The 24,727-nt window shown below is 47.9% G+C and overlaps 1 protein-coding gene across 1 annotated transcript in view; it reads left to right on the forward strand.

The window, feature by feature from the left end:
• LOC144133624 (uncharacterized) overlaps positions 1-23,155 on the forward strand; it is a 44,083-nt gene extending 20,928 nt beyond the window's left edge. Inside the window, exon 6 of the mRNA XM_077666804.1 lies at positions 22,923-23,155. Coding sequence (XP_077522930.1) covers positions 22,923-23,047 — 125 coding nt within the window. The 3' untranslated portion in view covers positions 23,048-23,155. The remainder of the gene's footprint in view (positions 1-22,922) is intronic.
• Positions 23,156-24,727: the final 1,572 nt, after the last annotated feature.

Raw genomic sequence — 24,727 nt, forward strand, 5'->3', positions numbered from 1 at the left:
GCGTCTCAACCGCACGCTGACAGACATGCTCGCCATGTACGTATCCGACGACCACCGGGACTGGGACATAAGCTTGCCTTTTGTCACCTTCGCCTACAAGTCTTCGCGCCATGATACCGCTGGTTACTCGCCCTTCTATCTTCTCTTTGGACGAGACCCCTTACTGCCCTTCGACACTCTGCTGCCCACAGCTGGCCCTGTCACTACATATGCGCGTGACGCTATCGCCCGAGGAGACGCCGCCCGCCAGGTTGCTCGACACAAGCTCTCCGCCTCCCAAGAGGCTCAAAAACACCGCTACGATGGCCTGCACCGTGATGTGCGATACCCTGCCGGATCTCTCGTCTTGCTGTGGCTCCCATCCCGTCGTGTGGGGTTATGTGAAAAACTTCTGCCGCGCTACACAGGTCCTTATCGTGTATTACGGGCAGTGACCGACGTAACGTATGAAATCACGCCGCTGCACCCAAAGTCGAAGTCCGCACCACTAAAGTCCGAAGTCGTTCATGTAGCTCGCCTCAAGCCCTATCACCCACCATCGACATCGCACGCCTAACACGCACCGGGACGTTGCCTTCAGCCGAGGGGGATAGTGTTACAAGTGGACGAATCATGAACGAAGAAGTGGCGGTGCACTGAACGACGACGACGTTGACAGTTGGTAGCTGGGCGCTCGGTTCTGAGCTGAGTGCTGGCCATCTCAGAGCAGCCGCCAATTTAGACTTACCGCCGTAACATCCCCGTAACAATATGAACAAGTGCTGGAAAGGAGGAAGCCTCCCACCAGCATGAAAACATGCAAAAGTCACGTTCATACTGAAACCCGGCAAAAAGCTGAAAATCGAGAACCTTCGACCTATCTACCTGACGTGGTGCCTGGATAAGCTCATGGAGCACGTGTTTCTCACACCATTGCAGAGCTGCGTAGAGATCCATCGCCTCATGCCGCACACGATTATCGGATTTAGGCCACGCTTGTCCACGCCGGACGTAATGCTGCAACTGTTTAGGGAAATCGTAGACCAGGGCAACAGCCACAGTAGGCGGGCCATCCTAGGGTTGGATTTAAAGAAAGCGTTTGATAACGTCTCGCACGAGGCGATGCTCACCAACTTCTCAAAACTAAACGTAGGGCGACACACGTGTGCATAAGAGATTTTTTGTCTAACAGGACAGCGCAGCTAAGCATAACGAAACTAAAATCAGAAGACATACGACTTGAAAATAAGGGGTCAGTTTTATCGAACTTTTTATTCAACACTGCGCTGATCACGCTCCCTAGAAAACTTGACAGCATAGAGGGTATTTGATATACCCTATAAGCTTATGACGTCACGATTTGGATGAATCCCGGATCGGACGGGCAGATCGAGACGGCCCTGCAAGAGGCGGCGGACGTCGTAGACGCCCATGTCTGGTGGGCAGGACTGGATTGCTACCCACAAAAGTCAGAAATGCTGGTCGTTCGTAATAACAGATGGGGCTGTAAAACTGAACCGAATAGGATGGAACTGAAAATCCAAAGCAACGAAATTCCGGAAGTAGACATTATACGGGATCTTGGAATGCTTATACAATCAGACAAATGCAACAAAGTGATGCTGGACAGGCTGATGACCGCGGTCCAGCAAACCATAAGGCTCATTAAGCGCGTGGCGGCTCGGCGACACGGCATGAGAGAGCGCGAACATGGCTTGTTCAGGCTTTTGTCCTCAGTTCGCTCGTGTACGCCGCCCCGTACCTGGATCTCAAGAGAGCAGAGAGTGAAAAGCTGAACTGCCGGCAGGCGTACAAGGCGGCTCTCGGCCTCCTCAGAAACACGTCCACCGCGAGACGTCTGTCTCTGATGGTCCACAACACCTTTGAAGAGCTCATTTAGATACAACTGATATCGCAGGAGCGGCGGCTCAGGCAGACAGATACGGGGCTCTGCATTTTTCGAAGCTTAGGACTACAGGGAGAGAACCCTTCAGGCCAGGTGACTGTACCGACAGAGATGCGCGAATGCATTCGGGTCAAACCTGTCCCCAAGAACACGCAAGCGGACCGTCACGAAAACCGGAGAAGGGCCAGGGTGAAGATGTTAAGCAAACAGTATCGAGGGGACGATAGTGCCATGCATGTTGATGCGGCACGTTATAACATTACAGGCAAAGACGCTTTGGCTGTGAGCGCAGTGAGCATCTCCCGCAGGGCAGCTGCTATGGTGGTCACGGACCGAGTGGAAGAGGCCGAAGAGGCGGCAATAGCACTAGGGATCGTTCAGGAAGGCACCAGCATAATTCTCAGAGATTCCAAAACGTATCTCCGCCACTGCATACACAACTATTCCTGCGATGCCAAAAGATAGGAAAGAAGTAGACCTGGTGGGCGTCCCAGCCCACACGGGCGTTCCAGGGAACGAGGCCGCTCACCAGTATGCTCGAGGTTTTTTCAGTCGAGCCGGTGAAGGCGTATCGGACCCGGATGTCCGCAGGGGCGAGATACTAATTACATATCAGGCCGTAACCAATTATTACAGGGAGTTTAGAGCGAGCCTGCCTCCTCCGCACGCTTCGCTCAGCCGCGAACAGGCTACCGCGTGGAGGCGGCTGCAAACGCGGTCACAAACAAACCCGTGGACGTATTCCAATCTCTTTCCTGATTTGGTAAGTCTGTATTGTCAGTTGCTGTGAGCCTGCCACCTTAGACCACATAATCTGGGACTGCACGGAGGGTCCGCCTCCGGCAGATCTAGTAACATCTCCCACTATTGAAAAATGGGAAGCTGTTCTCGCCAGCCAGGACCCGGACGCTCAGTCCCGGGCCACGGCAAGAGCGCTGGAAGTCGCCGACAGTCTTAAACTGCCGGTCACCTGGAGCGGCTGAAGTAACCCAAGAAGATCACCATCTTCCTGACAATAAAGTTTCCTCTCTCTCCCCTGTGCGCCTTACCGATAGTGTAATATATTCGAAACCTCTAATACTACCATGATTTTCCACACGTCTGGGTACAGAAAATTTTCTTCGCCGTGTGGAAGGCATGGGGTCGAATCGCGACCGTCGACAAGTATCCTTTACTTGTTTTACTGCAACAGCTGTAAAAAAAGTATCACTGGGCGAAAATCCCCATGGCGCTGCTAACTGAAGCCAGCTTCGGTGAAAGAAATGGAGGAAGAATCTCACACGGAGTGGAGAGGTACCAGACGTCATCGCGTCGACAGCCCGTCGCCGCCACACGCCACGCCGGGATTATTCGTCCGCATTCCGTCACTCGGTCACATCCTCTAAGCCTGGTCACGGGCGGCACGCACCAGAGCGCAGTTCTCCGCTCGCTTTGTACAGGAGCGGATGTGTCCGCTACCACTCGATAAGCGACCGCAATAAACTCCGGGACAGCACGGGAAGGCGTGTAAGCAAGCAGCGCCTGATCTGTCAGCGACAAAGGTAAGAAATTTAAGTACTGGTAACTACAATAGCAGCGCCGATGCGCTCGCAGACCGAACATTAGTGGCCTAGGAAACAGCGTCAGCAGTCAGTTGGGCATCCTGCTTAACATGGGCGAACAGCAGACGATGAAGTAAAGACGCGAAAGGCGGAAGACGTTGTCAAGTTTATAAAAGCCGAGGTCGAAGAAATAAGGCGAAAACGCCGATAGAGCGCCGAGTACCGAAAAGCGGAGGCAAAACTTAGAAGGAAGCGTCAAGTGAACACCACCCTTCTCTAAACATAGGCAGCGCCGAATGGAGAAAATGGGAAGAGTACGCCCAACTTCGAAAGTTAAGAGGTCGAAGCGTAGAGACAATTGGGGCTGTCGCAGCATTGGCGCATGAACTCGAACGATCGTCTGTAAATTTTCGTTGCTACCGTGCACACACCTTGAACGGGTTCTTTCAAAACTGGCCTTAGCTGCACGTGATGCTGACACCCATAAACCATCATGACTCTGAAACTCTCCAAGAAAATTCGTTCCTAGACCTAAATATCATATCCTACGCATAGGTTAAAAAAATCCTCAATGGGTGCCACTGATATTCTATGGAAAGGAATTTGCGCTAAATACCGCCACTAATCTTCATCAAAATTTTGCTGCAATACCTCGCAAAATGCAACGGTGGTTCTTGTCATCATTACGCTGCAAGAACTTGTATAGACAAGATGGAATTAATTGCTGCGCTTCCTTTCTATTGTTTGCAATACATAATCAATAGAAACCTCTGAATTATCTCCGAATCATGGAAGCTCTTCCGCCACTGGCTAGAGAATAAACTGCGGGATTCACCATTTAATATGACACTTCCTACTCAGGAGGCTGGGCACTAAGACACATGAGATTCCGTTACGAGAAATACGGTGTCGTACTTATTTACTTTCGAAGGCTAACCGAAATGGAAAGACCTTTTCCGACCAATTGCAATCTTACACAACGTTGTGCTGGCGAGTCGCTGAGCGTCTGTCTGGCACCACCGAATAGAGCGATGTGGTTCTGTACAAGTTCACGCACCGTTGTAGGAGGCAAACTTGGACGAGCTGGCGTAGATACATACTTGGTGGAACAGCGCCGCCGTACGAAACGGCAGACAGAAGGAAACACAGACGAGCGATGACTCGCAACTGCAATTTTTATTCATAAACCACATATTTATAGCAACAATCAACAAGACCAAACAAATCCGGCGCACATGATAAGAGTACAATCTGAAAAAAAAACCACGTCATCAGTCGACGGCACAAACTTTACCACAAAGAACCCTGGCAACACCGAAAAAAAACTTATGATCAAAGAAAACTACATTGCTTACTAAAGTAAAGATGGCTCACTAAAACACTTTTTTCGAATAAAATAACATTCTATTAAGTTCTGCGCTCTTTATTTGTGTGACAAAATAATATTCTTCTGTGGGTGACTAACCAGCTGCACACGTTCTTGTTTTAGTTAGAAATATATTGCTGGTTGTGGTTTAGCTCTGGTTAAACCTGGAGTGACGCGATAGATACAGCTGGCCGAGTGGAACTCGCTCAGTTGAATTGCAAAGTCAGTCTTTCGGCGCTCTGTTTCGCTGGGCGTTCCTTCTTCATCTTCGTCAAACTTGACACGGCGCATGATCACAGCTGTTGCAGCTCGATTTCGCCGGCGCGCCGCGCCGCCGGCAACAGCAGCTGCTCCGCACCATGTGGCTGGTCACGTGACTGTCGCGAATTGGTAGCGCGTCCCCGACTTTCCGAAGGGGAACGCTATCGCATGCAGGTTCGAACAAGAGAACAAAGAGATCAAAGAAAGCAAAACGAAAACATATTTATAATTTAAAGGAAAAGAGCCGATACGACACGAAAACAAGAACACACACTCAACACGCGTAAAACACTACAGAATAAAGGAAATGGTTCACCAGGTACTGAGCGCCCCAGGTGAAGCGGGGATGGCTTGCAGACAGGGCGAATGCGGGTCGATGTAGTGCGACGCATCGCTGGCGAAGCGCAGAAGGAAGCGGCGGAATGGAGCCAGGTGGTAGTAGCAGCGGAGAGGAACACGGGGAGACGCCTGTGGTCTCCCGTCAAGAGTCCGAAGAACTTGGCAGTAGCAGGAAAATCAGGCAGATCCAGTCGACGGCGTCTCGAAACGCCAGAGGCTCAAAGCAGGCTATCCAAGGGTGCCTTTAGGCAGTAGGGACCCTCAATAAATCGGCTGCCACCTCCACACTTGCAAAGCACGCAGGAGGCTTGCGTCGGTGATCCAAGGGAGGTCACGGCAGCACGGACCCAACGTCCGACGGCTGCCACCTCCACGCTTGAATGACACGACCTCCGCTGCGCTGTCTCCCTTCACACCTCGATTTTCTGACACGACAGCTCTCCGCTCCTCGTGCTCGCTAAGCTCTTTGTCGCCATCTCCTCGCACACACCCTTCGCACGCGCACACGCGCAACGCTGTTCTGGCACGCGCAGCGCTCCGCTGTCCGACGCACCACTGTGGACGCACCGCGTTCACAAAACCTCCGGGAATCTTTTGTGCACCTCACAGTGCGCAACCACATGACCACGTGGCGGTGGCGGCGCCGCCACACCGTGGCTGCGCCGCCACCAACGCGTGCGACCGTCACGCTGAGGGCTCAAAATGCTACCGTAATGTAGCTATCGCTCCAAACTTTTACCGTGCAAAATCCAAAGGTGGACGTGAAGACTCTTTGATACATGCCAAAATAGTATACTGCCATGGCTGGGCATCGAGCCTTTGGTGACGCAAACAGATCATCTTCGTTGACCACTGCACAAGAGCACTATATCGCCGCAGCTGATCACCCCTCGTCTTTGTTGTTGTTGTTGTTGCCTTGGTCACATGGCACATACCCACGACGGGGGATTGGCCAGGGTTCAGTGGAGAGACCCCATAAAATATGGTAAACTGGCGTCAAGCTAATGATTGTGCCTTGGGTGAAATTTCAGAGTAATTTAGAAGAGAAGGAAGAAATAAAATAGCGGGAGAGAATATCTGAGAATTAAATAATTAAATATATGAAAATACCCAAACGCTCTTTTAAATGCGGAAATTTTGGAAACAATTTGCAAGGGAATCTGCCGGTAGCTGTTATATAATTGTGGAGGCATTCGCAAACCTGATGCAATGCAAGACCTCTGGCGCACGCACCGAAATAGAGGAGGAGAGGAACCGACAAAGTGAGACCCAACTTTGTAATTGGAATTTCTAGGTGTGCTCTCCTCTGATGTGCAAACCTCCGACAAGAGGGCAGGAAATGCTCCAATGTCTCGACTTCACCACAAGCCGCACAAAGGTTTGGGGGAGTGAGCCGCATCTACATAAGTAAAATTTAAAAGGGGAATCCTGCACCGCATGAGTGTCATCGCTACCTCACACTGCCGGGTTTTACAAGCACGAGCCTTCCATGGGCACATGAGATGTTGGTAGTCAACAGTAGACAGTAAGGGATCGTTGCACGTGGCGGTTATAAGCTGAAAACGCTGAAATCGAGTCATACCGAGAAGAACAAGACTAGGCACGCTGCAGGCGACAGGTGCATTTAGAGCTGGTTTTGCCAAAAATTCTGCTGCTTCATTTTGTAAAATACCGCAGTGGCGTGGTATCCAAACGAAGCGCACCTCTTTCATCCATCCAGTAATAAAAAAAAAAAACTTTAGTGAGCGTCTCACAAAAGCGTTTCGTGTGGACTCCAGCGCCAACAAAACAGAGAGAAATCTGAGAGGAATATTACCTTAGAAACAGTTGTGGGAATTTTCAAAGCAGGCAAAACAAGAGCCATAAGCTCTCCTAGAAATATGATTGTGTAATACGGGACTCTAATCGAAAAGCTCCACGAGAGAGACTGAAAAAATACCAACCGCTGCCTTCCGGCCGGCCCCTCATGCATCTGTAGCAATCACAGTATGTTGCGGGTAATGGGCAATGTGATCAAGGAGGAGTCCAGTTAATAGCCTTCCAAGCAGATGCTTCGCATTAAGTTGGAAAATATAATCAAAAGCAGTATCACAGTCGACGCTGTCCAACCAACTCTGCATACAAAATTTAGATCCACACCAATGTTGGATAAAAGGTTCTGAGTAAAGACAACTTGACGGAAGCCGAACCTTGGCCAATGAGGAGTGAGAAAGAGGGCTGGGTGCGAGGAGAAAATAGCTGTAGTCACACCAGAAGCCGACTCAAATGCCCGAAAAAAATTCCTGACAGTTAAAAGGTGAAAACGGGAGTTAAGGTAGGGAATACGAGCCTCCAGGTACAGAACTGCGGCGGAAACTGATAGAGGGAGATCTAGGCAGAGGTGCAGTGCGAGCCTTTCTAACAGGAAGGGATGAAGTTTATATTTAGGGGAGCCAGTAAAGAGTATGCAGCCAAATTCCAAAATGGGTCTGACATAGGCTTTGTACAGAAGTACAAGCGTGTCCCGGCTCATGCCAAATTTCTTATTACATATTCGTAGTAGCCTACTTAGTGCACGCTCACCTTTTCAACGTTAGTCTTGATGGGGGGCCGCCAATCCATACTGGCATCATAAATGACGCCTAGATGCCTCAACGATTCTACCTGCGGTATGCTGTCAGAGCCATTACGTAGCAATATATATATATATATATATATATATATATATATATATATATATATATATATATATATATATATATATATAAAGAGGAATGTTGTTTTTAAAAACTACCACGCTGCTTTTGTGCACATTTAATACAAAATTTAATGTATAAAGCCAAACCTCGAGCGCATTGAGGTAATCCTGGAGAGAACGATATAGGGCATGAATGTCTGCTGCAGAAGCAAAGAAGGCTATGTCGTCTGCACAAACATATACTGTAACATGAGTGTGTACTGTAATGTCGCACATCAGCAGATTGAATAGAAGTGGCGAAAGTACAGAACCTTGCGGCACGCCTCTGGTCTGGACGTACGTGTCTAAGGTGAAGGAACCGTCAGAGCAAAAGAACTGCCGTGCTGTTAAAAATTCGCGGATCCATGCATAAATGTAATACGGTGGTTGTAATAGCGCCAATTTAGAGAGAAGGATGGAATATTCAACTCTACCATACGCTTTAGCAATGTCAAGCGTCACTAATACTGATACTTCTTTCTTGCGCATAGAAAGGCAGACTCTGCTCTCTAAATTGACATGGGCAGACGAAATGGAGCATCCGCGGTGAAAGCCAATCTGGGCAGAGCTCAATGCGTTGACTTCTGAAACATGCGCTGATAGGCGGCTGTGCACAATTCTTTCTATGAGCTTTACCAAATAGGATGTTAGAGCTATCAGGCGAACGTTATCAATATGGAAGCCTTTCTTTGTATCTTTTAAGAGCAACATTTTTTCGCCACCTTCCAAGAGTGCGGCAACCATGCAGTTTCCAATGATGTATTGACCAGATCGAGGAGGTAATGAGTGAAGTCTTGCGCTAAGTTTTTCAACATACCGACCGTAACACCATCCCAACCCGGAGCTGAGGATTGCATTAGAGAAACTGCTGCTGTTAACTCTGATTTGTCAACCACAACATAGTCTGATCAGGGGTAGGGGGCGAACAGAGGGACTCTACGCTGCTCCTGAAAACGTGAAGCATTCCCTTGAACAATTCGCTCGAACTCATCTTTCGCCTCATGTGGAGAGAGCACCACCGAGTTGGTTAACTGCATGGCTTAGGAGTTCACATTCTGTTCCATAAAACGATACAAAGCCTTCCTATTTTTGGGTGTGACAAATATGTGTTCAAATTTTGATTGTAGTCATCTTTTGCCTTTTCTATGGTTCGTTTAAACGAGGCCGAACAAATTTGTATTTGCCGGGCTATGAATATGCGAAAGGTTCTTCCACGCTGCTTTCTTACGACGGAAAACTGTCTCACACGCGTCATTCCTCCATGGGGATGGTGATTTATTGCAAACAGCAGAACGCACAGTAAACTGGGAGCTCTCGGTAGCCTTCAAAATTGAAGAAAACACTTGCTGCGTCCTGTCGGTCCTACATGGACAAGGATCAGATGTAAGGGAGGCGCGCAAAGATGATTTGTAGGCTGCAAGATTAACTAATTTTCGGGCAGAACCATGATCTCGGAGGGGGCTCACCAATATGGTGAAAGTAATTGGCAGGTGGTCACTAGATGTGCCGCAGTCAATTGTGGACCATGCCCCTATACCTAGTCCTCTTGCTGCCAAGGACAAATCTAGAACTGAGCGCGAATGTCGGCGGATGAAGGTTATGACCCGAGAATTGCAACACCGCACACCATTTGCTGGCATCCATGCCCATAACATATGTCCATGTGAATCAGTATAGGAACCCCAGACGACGTGACGTGAGTTGAAGTCCCCTGCAATGATTACCCTGCTACAGTTTGCAAGTAAGCTGTCTAGGTGGTCTGTTCTGCATACTCCATTTGGAAATTATACGTTGGCGACTGTGGCAGTAGCGCATTGCCGCAAAGTGAGATCTATAGCTAGAATCTCGTAATCAGAATCCATTACTTGTTTAGTTATTAATGCCCGGCGACAACAATTTTGACGAAATCAGGGTCACCAACCCGCCGCCCCTACAATTTATGTGGCTGCACGGAAAACACGAAACCTGTTTAAGGAAAATGACTTAACAGGGGAAGCCAAGTTTCTTGCAAGAGCACAATATCTGGGTTATGAGAAGATACAAGTTTTCAATTAGGAAGAAAAGATGCAATAGAGCGGCAATTCCATTGGAGAACCTTTACACCTGCCATGATGCTTATTGGAGAATTGAGGCTGAAACAGCTTCTTGTAGCGTATCCTACTTGGAAGACACTCTAGAAGGCCCTTTTTTTTAGTCTTGAGCTGGGGAACGGAGGAATTAGGAGGAGAGGTTGAAGCACGATGCTTCTGCGTAGGACAAGCCATTTCTACATGATTACTGCAAACAGTGTTGAGAGAAAGACTTACAGGGACGCTGTCGAGAGGCGGCACGTGAGACGGCACCTTGGGTGATGACGTGGCAACGAAACTTTGAGCACAGGCTTGCTGTGATGTTGATGCTGGAGGAACTGCAAGCTGGGGTTGAGAAATAGCCTGATTTGCACCAATATCAGACAACGCCTGCGTGAAGCTGCTGAGCATGCGGTCGACCACAACTTGTGGGGTTGAATTGGGGAGATAAGTACTTTCTCCCCACTCAATCGCGGCTGACACGGTTCAATGCCGCCCGGACCCCACCCCGTGATCGCGTACGCTACCGAGCGCTCGCCGACCACGGCGGGCCTTGCTCTGGGGGAACAAAGGAACGACGCATTGGCTGACACAAACAGGCATTTATTGCTACAGAAACAATAACGCCAGCTAGCAACAAGGTACGCTAATGAATCGAGGGCGTCCGACTCACCAGCAAGATTCCGAGCGAATGTTCGCCCGCGCTAGGGCAAGGGATATAAACTCCGCAGGCCGGACGGGACGAGTACGGGAGCCTGTCTCCCCGTCGCTTCTTCGCCCCGTCGGCGAAGAGCGGAGCCCCGAGCGACGCGTCCGCTCAGGCTCATTATCCCGGCCGAAGAGAGCCCATCTCCCGCGGGCGGGCTTCAGCAGTCCCCCGCGCAGCGACGCTGGCGCCCTCTCTTGCCAGTTAATGTAACTGGCGAGGGAACGCGTTCATCCTCGGGGTGAGACTGCTGCTGCACGGTGCCTCGCGGGAAAGCAAACTCAGGGGGCTGCAGGGCAGGTCCCCACATCCCCCCAACCTTAAATAGACCCACACGCCTGAAAGTACATGCTATGGAGGAGTCTCCTTGTCTTCATGTCCTTGAGGCACGTCTTGCAGCTGAGGTCACGCCGACAGCGTCCACGCAGACTTCCGCGGTATTCCGAAGGCGGCGTGAAGGTCTCCGCTGGGACGACTCGTATGGCCCGCGGACTACCGTGTCCGCAGGCCCGCGAATCGAAGGCCGGTGGGAAAACTGCAGGCCAGGATCCTGCAGTAGTCGCCAGGGCAGCAGCAGCCGGAGGTGACTGCTGACTGGTCTCGCCACAGCTGCCCCGGATGGATGCGGCGAACAGGATACAGGCCGCTCCGTCGCAGCAGGTGGCAGCGAGACGATGTGCACCGGTCAGCAAGCCTGGGTGGCACCACCGGATCTGCAAAATTGTCGAAACGCTCTCGGCGTGCCTTTAACGTAGGTCACGGGAGGGGAAACGGCATCCGCAAGGGCCTCGTGGCACAATGCCTAACTCGCTAACAAAACGTGTCGGCGGCTGTGCAAACGCAAAGTTCGAGTGAATAAAGCCCTTTCTTGAGTTGAACGAGACTGCTCAGTTCGTGCGAGGTTACAAAAAAAACGGACGGGCAGCAAAGTGCGCCCCCTCTCAACGTCACGGTCCGGTGGTCATGTCTCTTTTAATGTGGTGCAGGCAGCTCCGAAAAGCCTCAGGCCTAACGACCACTCCGACAACGACCGTGACCACAACCAAGACCCGAAACGGGTTTTGTGCGCGCAGCCGCGAGGAGACATCAGCTTTGTGGGGTGGTCCTACCCCGCTCACTGCACAAAGCAGCTTCTGAGCGGTCGGCGCCCACCGTATCGGACGGTGTCGGAGCGCCCGGTGCCGAGCTGCAATACCAGCGAGCTCGTAGCGGCACCCGTGGCCCCAGGCCACCCGGCTCCCGGAGCCGCGACTCCCAGAGTCGAAAAAGAGATAGTAGAGAAAATATATACAGAAACTCGGACCACCCACGCGGCTTCCGTACTCACTCGCTTCGGGCTCGGCGACTCCGCGGGCGCTAGGCCTCGAACTCCCTCGATGCGGACCAAGTCATTCTCACGAAGAAACTCCAGGGAAAAAAAATGTGCTGATCATGTCGAAAAGTTCAAACATGCTGCAGCGCAATACACCTCGCACTCAAGAAAGCATGCCGCAGGTCCTAGCGATCAAAATTCACTCTAGGCCTAGCACTTGTCAAGTCCGGACAAAGAGCGTTCCTCGAACCGAACCGACAGTCGTCCAATGTTCCAAGAGCAGGCCCCGGTTTGACATGGGGAGATAAGTACTTTCTCCCCACTCAATCGCGGCTGACACGGTTCAAAGCCGCCCGGACCCCACCCCGTGATCGCGTACGCTACCGAGCGCTCGCCGACCACGGCGGGCCTTGCTCTGGGGGAACAAAGGAACGACACATTGGCTGACACAAACAGGCATTTATTGCTACAGAAACAATAACGCCAGCTAGCAACAAGGTACGCTAATGAATCGAGGGCGTCCGACTCACCAGCAAGGTTCCGAGCGAATGTTCGCCCGCGCTAGGGCAAGGGATATAAACTCCGCAGGCCGGACGGGACGAGTACGGGAGCCTGTCTCCCCGTCGCTTCTTCGCCCCGTCGGCGAAGAGCGGAGCCCCGAGCGACGCGTCCGCTCAGGCTCATTATCCCGGCCGAAGAGAGCAGGCCCCACGTTGGGCTGCCAGATGTGGGGTTGAATTGGGGAGATAAGTACTTTCTCCCCACTCAATCGCGGCTGACACGGTTCAAAGCCGCCCGCACCCCACCCCGTGATCGCGTACGCTACCGAGCGCTCGCCGACCACGGCGGGCCTTGCTCTGGGGGAACAAAGGAACGACGCATTGGCTGACACAAACAGGCATTTATTGCTACAGAAACAATAACGCCAGCTAGCAACAAGGTACGCTAATGAATCGAGGGCGTCCGACTCACCAGCAAGATTCCGAGCGAATGTTCGCCCGCGCTAGGGCAAGGGATATAAACTCCGCAGGCCGGACGGGACGAGTACGGGAGCCTGTCTCCCCGTCGCTTCTTCGCCCCGTCGGCGAAGAGCGGAGCCCCGAGCGACGCGTCCGCTCAGGCTCATTATCCCGGCCGAAGAGAGCCCATCTCCCGCGGGCGGGCTTCAGCAGTCCCCCGCGCAGCGACGCTGGCGCCCTCTCTTGCCAGTTAATGTAACTGGCGAGGGAACGCGTTCATTCTCGGGGTGAGACTGCTGCTGCACGGTGCCTCGCGGGAAAGCAAACTCAGGGGGCTGCAGGGCAGGTCCCCACAAACTGAGAGTGCTTTTTCGACGGTTGACATTATTGGGGCAGACAATGTTGCCTCGAGGTCAGGAGTAGAGGAACGCACAAGGCTGGCATATGAATGTTTTTCGCGGTTAAGGAGTGCATAAGCGTCTGCCCGTGAGCAGCGATTCTGTTCAATTAATTTTAATAAACTTTGCTCCTGGGACCGACATTCACAAGTGGAATCATCGGCGCTGTGAATGTTACTGCATATAGAACAACTTGGTTGTTCAGCAGTGCAGCTGTCGGAAGAGTGACCTTCGCCACACACCCGGCATCTGGTCGCCGATTTATAAGCTATACCACTATGTCCAAATCTCCAACAGTAGGTACATTGCAGGGGTCGAGGATGCAGCGGGTCCACGCGGTAGACAATTGGCCAAATTTTCAACTCCGAGGGGCATGTGGGACCAGCAAAAGTTATAACTGACTCCGTTGCAACGCGCACTCCAGCCAACTCGCGAGACCAGCGGTATACAGAAATAATTCCCGCCCCGGGTTCCTAGAACTCCTCCACAATTTCTTCAATTGAAGATGATGGGTCCACTCCACGTACAATGCCCTTAGTGCACGCAAGCTGCTCAGGAATGAAGGCTTTAACCGTCAGAGAAGTGAAGGTATTACACCGGAGCAGATCAGACACACACTCATTGTTTGCCGACTTACAAACAATGCCACACCTCCCGAAAGGTTGCACTTCAGAGATGTCGAGATAGTTACTGGTTAGACTTTTTAGGTGGTGCTGTATTGTTTTCGGATTCTTCATTATGAGAATTCCATCTCCAATTGGTACAAGCGCCACGGAAATTGAATTGACACCATTTTGTTTTAGAAATGTGTTCAAAGGGAAGCTTTCGGCCATCAGGCTGGCGAACCAGGCTGCCGAGTCTCCTCCTGGGGAGGTGAAAGACATGCCTACACACAGCGCGCCGACAACCTTACATCACCCGAGTCAGGAAAGCTACCCTGAACCCTGGCAAAACCCCCACGAACGTGGAACGGCCACACCGAAAGAAACGCCCGGCGCCACCAGGAAACGAAGCAGGCAGGTGGTGACGAAGCAGCAGCAGCCACGAACTTTGAACACATTTCGCACAAACCTTTCTGCGGTAAACTGGGAACCAGTGTATAGCTCCCCGAGCGCCGATGGTGCTTATTTACTATTTTTGAGATTGTATATGTTTATTGATGCATACTCAAGTACATTTCCAATGAAAACATGCAAAAAAAGAAGAAAAATTCGAAAACCTTGGATCGATAACGATTGTTTGAAACTAATAAGAAAAAAAGAAAGGCTATTTACTAGGTTCTTAAACAGTCGCAATCTGAAAGACTGGAAAATTTTTAAAAGGCATAGAAACAAAACTAATGCTAAGCTGCGAAAGGCAAAACAGCTTTATTTATGCAGCTACTTTGAAGTTGGTAATGCCCCAAAAGCTGAACATATATGGAAAAAAATTAATGTGCTGCTAAATAGAGTTCCCGTAAAGGAAAATATTAATGAAATCATATTAAACAATAAAGTCATTAAGGGAGCGATGCTAGCAGAGGAATTTAATACCTTTTTTGTAAACTTGGTCACCAGCACACCTTCCTCGGAGGCAATAAATGGAATGATTAGAAATCCACAAAGTCTTTAGATTGACCCTACAAGCGAGACTGAGGTCTGGGCTGTGTACCATTCACTGAAAAACAGCTTTGCTTGTGATATTGATAATATCCAGGTCAAACCAGTAAAATATGCACTAGACCTCATTTTGTCGCCGCTCACATACTTGTACAATATTTGCATCTCAACAGGCACTTTCCCCAGGAAGATGCAAATCGCTAAGGTAGTCGCTATATTTAAAAAAGGGGACAAAAATAATCTGACAAACTATCGGCCAATTTCCATCCTGCCAGTCTTCTCGAAAGGTCTAGAAAAACTCATCCACATACGAATTACCAAGTTTGCAACTAAACATAATTTAATTAATCCCACTCAGTTTGGCTTTAGAAAAGGAATGTCCACAGAATATGCTCTTTTGGCTCAAAAAGAAATAATTTTGAAAGAAATCGAAGAAAAATATGTAATTGCAGGTGTATATATAGACTTTTCGAAGGCATTCGATAGAATAAACCACGTTACTTTGTTAAAAAAACTGGAAGTATATGGAATACGTGGAATACCTCTCGACCTCTTAAAGTCTTACCTCGAAAACAGAATGCAGTGCGTTTCCATACAGGAAATTCTATCCACTTGCCAGCCAATAAAAGCAGGTGTCCCCCAAGGCAGCATACTTGGTCCCCTATTATTTAACTTGTACATAAATGATATTACGCGCATTAGTAGCAACGCAGAATACGTAACTTATGCAGACGACACGACAATATTTTTTCGCAGTCGTTCCTATCATTCTCTTCAATCCGAAATAAACAACACTCTGGAAAAACTGACCACCTGGAGCGAAATAAACTCTTTACAGATTAATGCTAATAAAACAAAGGCAATTATTTTCACTACCAGACAAGCAGCCAGCGCTCCAGAGATGACGTTCACTTTAGGCGACGCAGATGTAGAAATCGTAGATTCTGTCAAATGTCTTGGCGTCCACTTTCACAAAAATATGTCCTGGGACACGCACGTTGACTACGTTACCACACAGATAGCAAAGGCTGCTGTGGTCATAACTAAATATAAATCGTACTTACCGACGGCCGTTAAATTACACATTTACAATTCACTTTTCCTTTCACATGTTAACTACTGTCTCTTAGTGTGGGGTAAAACAACACTTCGTAATTTTAATCGCATACATGTCCTACAGAAAAGAGCGATCCACAGCATAGCAAATGTTCATTATCGTGAACATACATCCGAACTTTTCACTAAATTTGACATTCTTTCCATCCATCATATGTACTCATTCTACCTTGCAAAGTGATATAAGCATGACTCGCTTGAAATTCTCCGTACACTTGCTAACTTGACCCCTCAAACACGACGCTACAATACACGCACTAATCTAATTTGGAAAATTCCTTACTCACGCTTAAGACTATCTGAACAAATGCTCCGTCATGCCCTACCGACCCTACTAAACCACCTTCATTGTCAAGGAATTAACATAAGCACCATTACCAACAATATGCTTAAGTCCTTTGTAACGCGACAGTGAGCGTGTATGAAATTGTTTTATGTATTTTAGAAATTCTCTTGTAGAATTAGTGTGCTACCGTGGCTGCCTTCCTTGTACATACTGACCTTTATTTGTGGCTCAAAAATGAGTATATTATTTTTGTATTGCATATTATACGTACTGACTTTTAAACTTTCTAATGTATAAAGATGTATGTTTCTTAATCTTCCACTGTATATGCCTTGTAAATAAGGGGCTCGAAGCTCGTCAAGTGGAAACTTCCACTTTTTCTTCGAGCCCTCCTCGTCCTCCACTAATCTTTTTGTGAGGAAGAAATAAAAATTATTGATTGATTGATTGATTGATTGATTGAACCGAGTCCCTCGTTTTTAATTCCCACACTCGCGTTCTGCATTGCACGTCGTCGTCTTCAACTTCCACCCTCCATTAGCCTCATTTCCCGCCAAATGCACAGATGGACGTTAAGTGTCTGAGATAATAACGAAAGGAAAAGAAACGCGCATAACTGGCTTTTTCCGTTATTGGATAGCTCAATCGCGCTTTCAGACACATGGCGGTGTGGAAAGAGATAGTGTGTTGTTGCATGCATTAGCGCTGACACCGTTGTTCCAGAAACGCGGCAGTGGAGCAATAGGCAGCAGGGGTTCATTGGGTTAATTGGCGTTGGCGTTGACAACCTTGAAGATTGCGTTGATTTTGAAGAAATCAAAGGCGCACAACTGGCTCTCTGGATCAATTGCCACGTCTATAGCGATGTTAGGTACCCTGTTGTGGTGTCCACCTGAAGAAAAGTGTGCTTTCCCACTTTACTTCGCTCTTTGCTATGATAAAAAGCGAGCCATTTTATTTTCTTTGTAATCCCGATAGTGCTCTTTCTGGCGGTAAAATTTTTTTATGAGAGTGACCTAATGCCTTCCTTCAGCAGAATATCGGCGGATCTGTCCCGTATAAACCATTTTATATAAAAGACGGAGCCCATAGACCACTGAACATGCTCCTTTCATATATGAGCTCTCTATCATCTAAAAAAAAAACTTACTTAGGACCGACAGGCCGATGTATCAATATTCGGAATTGAAAATACCTTAGGTCACTCTCTGAATCAAATTTTTCCTGCTCGAAGGAGCAATGTTAGGACTGCGGAGGTAGAAGCAAGAGTGTGCAGACCATTTGTCACTCACAAGCATTTTGTTTTGTCATGGAAATTAGTAAGATTGTTAACGGAAGCATATTTTAATCAGAAAACAAAAGAAGAGTGGGTTAATCAGCATCCTTGCTTTTAGTGGCCTTCCTTGACGATGCACCATGTGCTGTTTTTGGGGTGTTTTGTTAGTTATTTGTTGTTATATTTGTGCCATGGACTGATGCGGTTTTTACAGATTGTATACTGCACATGTGCCCGGGGGTTGTTGGGTTGTTAATTGTTGCTATAAATATGTGGTTTTCTGAATAAAAAATGTACTTGGGAGTCAGCGCTCCTTCGTGTTGTTTCTTCCTGCCCGTCTTTTCGTCCGGCTGCCTTTTTGCAGCCAATATGCATGTTTATGTTCCCTGCGGAAGTATGCATTCTACAGCTTACACACAGATATACTGCTCGTAGGAAGGGGGCAGACAGGCGCCAGATAGCACGCCATGACACAAAAGACGAAGACGAGTTGTAGGTCAAGCGAGGACTCAGGGGATTGCGACAGAGCTTGTCCAGCAATTTTGGTTTAAAAATGTTGAGCATTGAAAAATTGTATGATACTTTTATGGTAATATTGAAGGTAATGGTCTATTATTCTGACATGTAACAAAATATTTCTTTTAAAATGTTTCCATCGGTTGCATCGAACAGTTACGCGTCCATAGAAAACCAACGGGGAACGCTTTTGACGACAGCAAAAACGTTAATAGAAAAAAAATGCAAGACTGCCGTCGGGTGATCTGCGAATATGTTGATTTTTATAGTGAAATCTTACGTTATATGAAAAATCGCGTGCATAAATGGTTTCGCGCTCATAAAGCTTTTGTCCAGAATTGCTGGGTATGGCCGTCCACTCAGCGCTTCAGCAGGATAATCCCAACATGAGAGGCGGAGGCGCCTGCCATCCTGGAAATCCAGGCTACACGTTACCGTGCCAAGCCACAGTAGGAGATTGTAAAAGCCAGTCACCAGCACCGATCTCTCCAACCCTCCTCCGGTCTGGTTTATGAGGGCGGCGTAACCCTCTCTTCAGTAGCTCCGACGGCAATGACGTTGACGACTGTATGACCTACTACGGGCTTAGCAGCAGATAGCACACGTGGGAGAATTTCGTTAAGTTCAGCAATGACATCTTTTGCCTCAAGTACGCTGGCAACCTAGGATTTCATAACTATGAAGCCGACATCACAACGTTCCGAATTTCACAGAAGCTTTATGGGTGTCTTCGACCGCGAAATCTCTGCGCGAAGCAACTTCTCTTTGCCCGAGGAAAGCAAACCAGCGAAAAGTTCGCTAGGTAGAAGGAGGACATTGTTGATCTGCAGAAGCGCGTCAACACGGCTGTTGTTTTTTGATTGCGAAAAGATGCCTTACGGCATAAGAGGGCTATATGTACATTGTTTTTCAGCAGCGCAGGGGACAAAGGACGAGACAAGTTCACAGACACGGCGCTGATAGCGCCGTGTCTGTGAACTTGTCTCGTTTTTTGTCCCCTGCGCTGCTGAAAAAACAATGTCGCACCAACTTGCCTAAGCTTCTACACTATGTGTACATGTGCAGGCTGGTGCCGGCTACAAGTGCCAACAAGATCCGGTTTTGGGGCCCGTGGGTCCAGATTCGTGTGTTTGGGGGTCGGCTGCTGGGGTAATCGTGAATGCCGAGGTGTCGCTTGCGTGCTTCCCGAAGTCCGGGGCAAGTTAGCATAAACTGAAAACTAAACATTTTGACAGATTTCCCTGTCTTGTTGGGTTTGAAGACTTATAATAAACTGCACATCTTCAACCAAAAACTTTAATTTTAACCGAACGTTTCTAAGCCGACTCGGCTCCTTCATCAGGGGTGACTGAGGGCAGTAGCTAGCGTCTTTAAGTATGTAGAGGAGGAGGGGGTCAAAGGAGCGAAAACTATGTGAAAGGCATCGGGGAGGGGGAGGAAGGGGGGTTAAAGTTGTTAGTCACGCTGTCGCACTGTTAGGAGGCGGTCAATGGCGACTATTTTTCTTTGAGTTGAAGAGCGAAGTCCCTGGGCATATACAGGGGGCAGGTTTCCTTTTGTGCAGTTAATGTTGTTCGGGGCGGTTTGGATGTGCTAGGATTTCGCATCACAGCTTCCGTTCCTTTCACCTCCTCTTCCCCTTCATACTTAAAGACGCTAGCTATTGCCCTCAGTCACCCCTGATGAAGGAGCCGAGTCGGCTTCGAAACGTTGGGTTAAAATTAGTTTTTGGTTGGAGATGTGCAGTTTATTATAAGTTAGCATAACGTGAGGTAATGTCGCCTCTGTAGCAGAAGCTGGGCAGAAGGCGCCGCTCAGAAGCGGGATATGTGATGTCCAGGATGCCCTGGCCGAAGGCATCAGCGCAGCATCCACCCGGATTCTCCTCAACGGCACCTCTTTAGGGAGAGTTAAATCACAGGGATGGTTCTATCCACAGGGTGTAATTAAAGCACGCGTGGAGCGGTGGAGAAATTCCTTTTCAGGCAGTACGGTGTCTTTCGTGGAGAATTTTAGTACAGGAAGCGGGTATGGCACTTGCAGTGGATGGGACACACTGTCCGCTTCCTTAAGATGGTGTGTATTACGTCGAGTCCACACAACTCGGACATCGCTGGGATACGATTTCACGATGGTGCACACATCGACAACAATGCCCAGGGGAGAGGCTATGCGCGGTAGAGCCCCTGCTACTTGTGTTGAGTCGGTATATAGAAGAAGGTGGTTCGGTGGTAGGATACATATCGTTTAAAGTGGACAAGTGGTAAGGAATAACAGAGAGCTCTGCTATCACAGAGGGAAGTGGCGCATCGATCATGTAGGAATATGTCTAGTGTGCATTAGGTAGAACGGGACAGAGGAGACTGGTGTGCAACTTCCATTTCAGTACCGCCCTTCGCACGTCAGTACCGAAATCTTTTGTTGAAATTTTTTGTGCTTGCGTTCACGCAAGCTTGAAGTGTTCCTATGGAGTCTACTGGGAGAAGACGCTCTGTTTCTCTCACTGAATGGTGAGCGTTGCACATGGCACGTAGTGGTCTTTTGTCGGTGACCTGGTGATGCTGCCAAGGAAGGGGTTTCAAAAGCGTTGCGTGAAGAAGCGGATAAGTAAGATGAAACTAATTTGCTAGGGCAGATACCACAGGGGTTGCTGATACTTTCGCGCTGCGCGCATTATGGCGCTGCTCCATGAGCTCATCAATGGTATTCAGCTGGGCTACCGCTTGTAGTGTGTTAATAGGGGTCAAGCGAGGAAGGCCATTGAAAACTGACATGACCTCTCGGTTCATTGTTTCCAACTGTCTACAGCGATCTGCTTCCCTTTCTTAAGGCAACTCCTTAAGAAGGGGAAGAAGATCCCTGTGAATTCAGTCTTGAGAAAGGACTGGCTCTGTCCGAAATGTCGACTTAAAAAAAATAATAAAATTAATAATAATAATTGGTTTTTGGGGAAAGGAAATGGCGAGTTATCTGTCTCATATATCGTTGGACACCTGAACCGCGCCGAAAGGGAAGGGATAAAGGAGGGAGTGAAAGAAGAAAGGAAGAAAGTGGCGGCGTAGTGGAGGGCTCCGGAATAATTTCGACCACCTGGGGATCTTTAACGTGCGCTAACATCGCACAGCACACGGGCGCCTTAGCGTTTTTCCTCCATAAAAACGCAGCCGTCGCGGTCGGGTTCGAACCCGGGAACTCCGGATCAGTAGTCGAGCGCGGCGGGGCAACTCAAAATAAATTTCTGTCTAAATGAAGCGTTTCTCAACTTTGCATTTTACCTCTAGTAACCATATATATATATATATATATATATATATATATATATATATATATATATATATATATATATATATATATATATATATATATATATATATATATATATATATATATATATATATATATATATATATATATATATATATATATAAAGTTATTAAACGTTTTTAGCCATTATTTTGAGTCGACGTTTCGGACAGAGCCTGTCCTTTCTCAAGACTGCAGTTACAGCGATCTTCTTCCTCTTCTTAAGGAGTTGGCATTGGCACACATATAGACGTACATGTGTGCACGGTACATGTGCGCCAATGCCAACTCCTTAAGAAGAGGAAGGAGATCGTTGTAACTGGAGTCTTGAGAAAGGACAGGCGCTGTCCGAAACGTCGACTCGAAATAAATCTATGGCTAAATGAAGCGGTTGTCAACTTTGAATTTTGCCTCTAGCAACCAAATACGTTTATCCTTCTATACTATATGTGCATATAAATATATATATATATATATATATATATATATATATATATATATATATATATATATATATATATATATATATAAATATATATATATATTTAAGAGAAGTGGGCACTTCTACAAAGACACTTATTTATCAACGTTTCGACCGCGGTGCGGTCTTCTTCAGGACTGTAGTAAATAAAAGTGTCTTTGTAGAAGTGCCCACTTCTCTTAAATCTTTATTCTGCGGAGCCAACGCAACCTACGATCGTAATATATATATATATATATATATATATATATATATATATATATATATATATATATATATATATATATATATATATATATATATTTGTAAGCGGCATGGTGCGGTGCTAGTGGAAACGAATGCGTTTCTGGCTCTACTCACTTGATTATAAAGGCAAAAAAGAGCTACTCAAAGGTACTGACGTGCGAAGGGCGGTACTGAAATGGGCGGTACGAGTACCATCGGATAATGCTACGGGTTACTAATTGTGCCATACTAGATACCACTTCATAGGGTCATTGAAAATGTTGCCTTATCCTGACAAAAAAGGAAATCCTGACAATATTAAATGTGAGCATTCATGCTTTCTAAGGAGACATAACTGGCGCCATAAAAAGAATTTATCTGGTATTTGCAGGATCTCATCAAGTGGAGACGTTGTTTGAGTATTTCAGGAATAGCATAGTTGAGCTGTTTGCGTAGGAGAGAGTGTGTGGACCGCTGGGAGAGTTCTTTGCCCTAAAATGAGTGCTTGTACTGAGGAATTATTTTCTGCACCGAACCTGATTTCTGTGTTTTTCTCTTGCATGTCCTAGCCGCCCTGCAAAGGGCGAATGTAACTGCTGCCAAGGCTGCGATTGGGAAGGGCTCACAAGGCGTCACTGCGATTGATGACATCATGGTCGAAGAACCGACAGAAGAGGACTCCATGCCCACCTGATCTTTCCAGGACCAAATGCATCTCCGCTAGTTATAAATCATCAAATTAAAGCAATATCGCCAGAGAAAAGTACCTGTATCGAGAAAGAAAATAAAAATTTCCAGAAAATTCGTGCAAGTAAGGAGGAGCTCTGCGAATCAATTCCATGATGTCCCCGAAGGTGAGTCCTGGCGTGCGAATGAGATTACTTGCAAGTTGAGGAGGGGTAAAGACATTTATTATAACACTCTAGTGTGCTTGTCTTCTTGAGTAAAGTTCTCAGCCGAAGACTCCATTTTCCGCCGCGATTCCCCAGGCCCACCAGAGCAGCTTTCGCTGGTAATGCGGGTTCATGTCTCGCTTGCCACCGCTATCTTCTCGGCATGCTCGATTAGCCGGAGCTGGTCGGTCGGCTCCGTGCTCGATAGGTGATCGTCCCAAGAGGAAATGATGGGCACGGTTATGACTGAGACGCCGCCGGGTGGTGTTGTGCAGGTACAAACGGAATAACAAAGTGGAGGTCGGTGTTCTTAGCAGCTCGGGTTATTTGTCTGCCTACAGGGTAGGGACGAACAAGTGTCTGTGATCGGACTTGGTTAATGCTGGGTTCGGTGATAGCATTGTTCTTCTTTATGTGCGGTACTATTCTACGATGTGAATGTAAGTGTGCAGATCCGCGAAGATGCCCTCTGTGTCTGCTTTCTCCTCCACACTTCCGCCGATAGCGCCCGGAAGGCTGCTGCTCGGGCGAGCGCTTGGGCGCTGTCTTTGACGGGAAGGGAGGCATGACCAGGTGTCCAAACGATGAACACTGTGGGGAATATATTGGCATTTATGAAACCACAGCGTTTGCAGACGAGGACACAACGATGACACACGCAACTGCGTTGAATTGGAAACTTTATTTTTGACCTGTTTTGATCCGCGCCTTATATTTTACAGAACATTGACGCGCAAGCACACTTGCAGCACAGACATGAACGGGGGCGATCTGTAGTAGCCACTTGTGGTAAGACCTACACGAGTGCTTCAGCCTGACGGACAGAAGAAAACCTGCATAAAAGCAATCGCAACAAAAATTCGCCAAGGCTGTGTCAACAAATTCCAACGGCGAACACAGCAAACACGATAACAGGGTTAAAAAATGAGGGATAAGATCATGTGAAAGGGTGCCATGCATGAGGCAACAATTAACATAAAAAAAATTCATGAAGCGGTAAAAAGAGACGAAAGGAATGTCGGCCGACAATCAACGCAGCCAAAACTTCAATGAGGCGATTAAAGCGGCTAAAATGTTGACGTGAGGGAACAACTAACACGCCAAAAAGTGAGAAAATGAGAACTGGAACACGTATGGAAAGGGTTGGAGGTGGCTTGTAATGCAATTCAATCATGTCGAACCAGACAGGCATGAGATTTTTTTCCAGCAGGACTATGGAAGGTACGGTAACGTAGCCTGCTAAAGTTGGTAATGATGGCTGCTTTAACTATTTCCCGAGTGAGGTGTTTTTTTTTTGCCATGATTGTGGTGTGCGCGGAGTTTGGAGGGCGGCGCTTGGAGGGTGAGCAGTCAGGACAGTGGTTGGCCAAGTTGCTGGATTTTTTTTATCTCTGGTGTTAAGTTAAGCTCCTCGAGTCTTGTTCACGCAGCGACCCCTCTGTCGAACGTATTCTTTGCCGAAGGAAAGAGGAATAGAATAT

Source organism: Amblyomma americanum, chromosome 5 (assembly GCF_052857255.1).
Source record: "Amblyomma americanum isolate KBUSLIRL-KWMA chromosome 5, ASM5285725v1, whole genome shotgun sequence".
Taxonomy (NCBI): domain Eukaryota; kingdom Metazoa; phylum Arthropoda; class Arachnida; order Ixodida; family Ixodidae; genus Amblyomma; species Amblyomma americanum.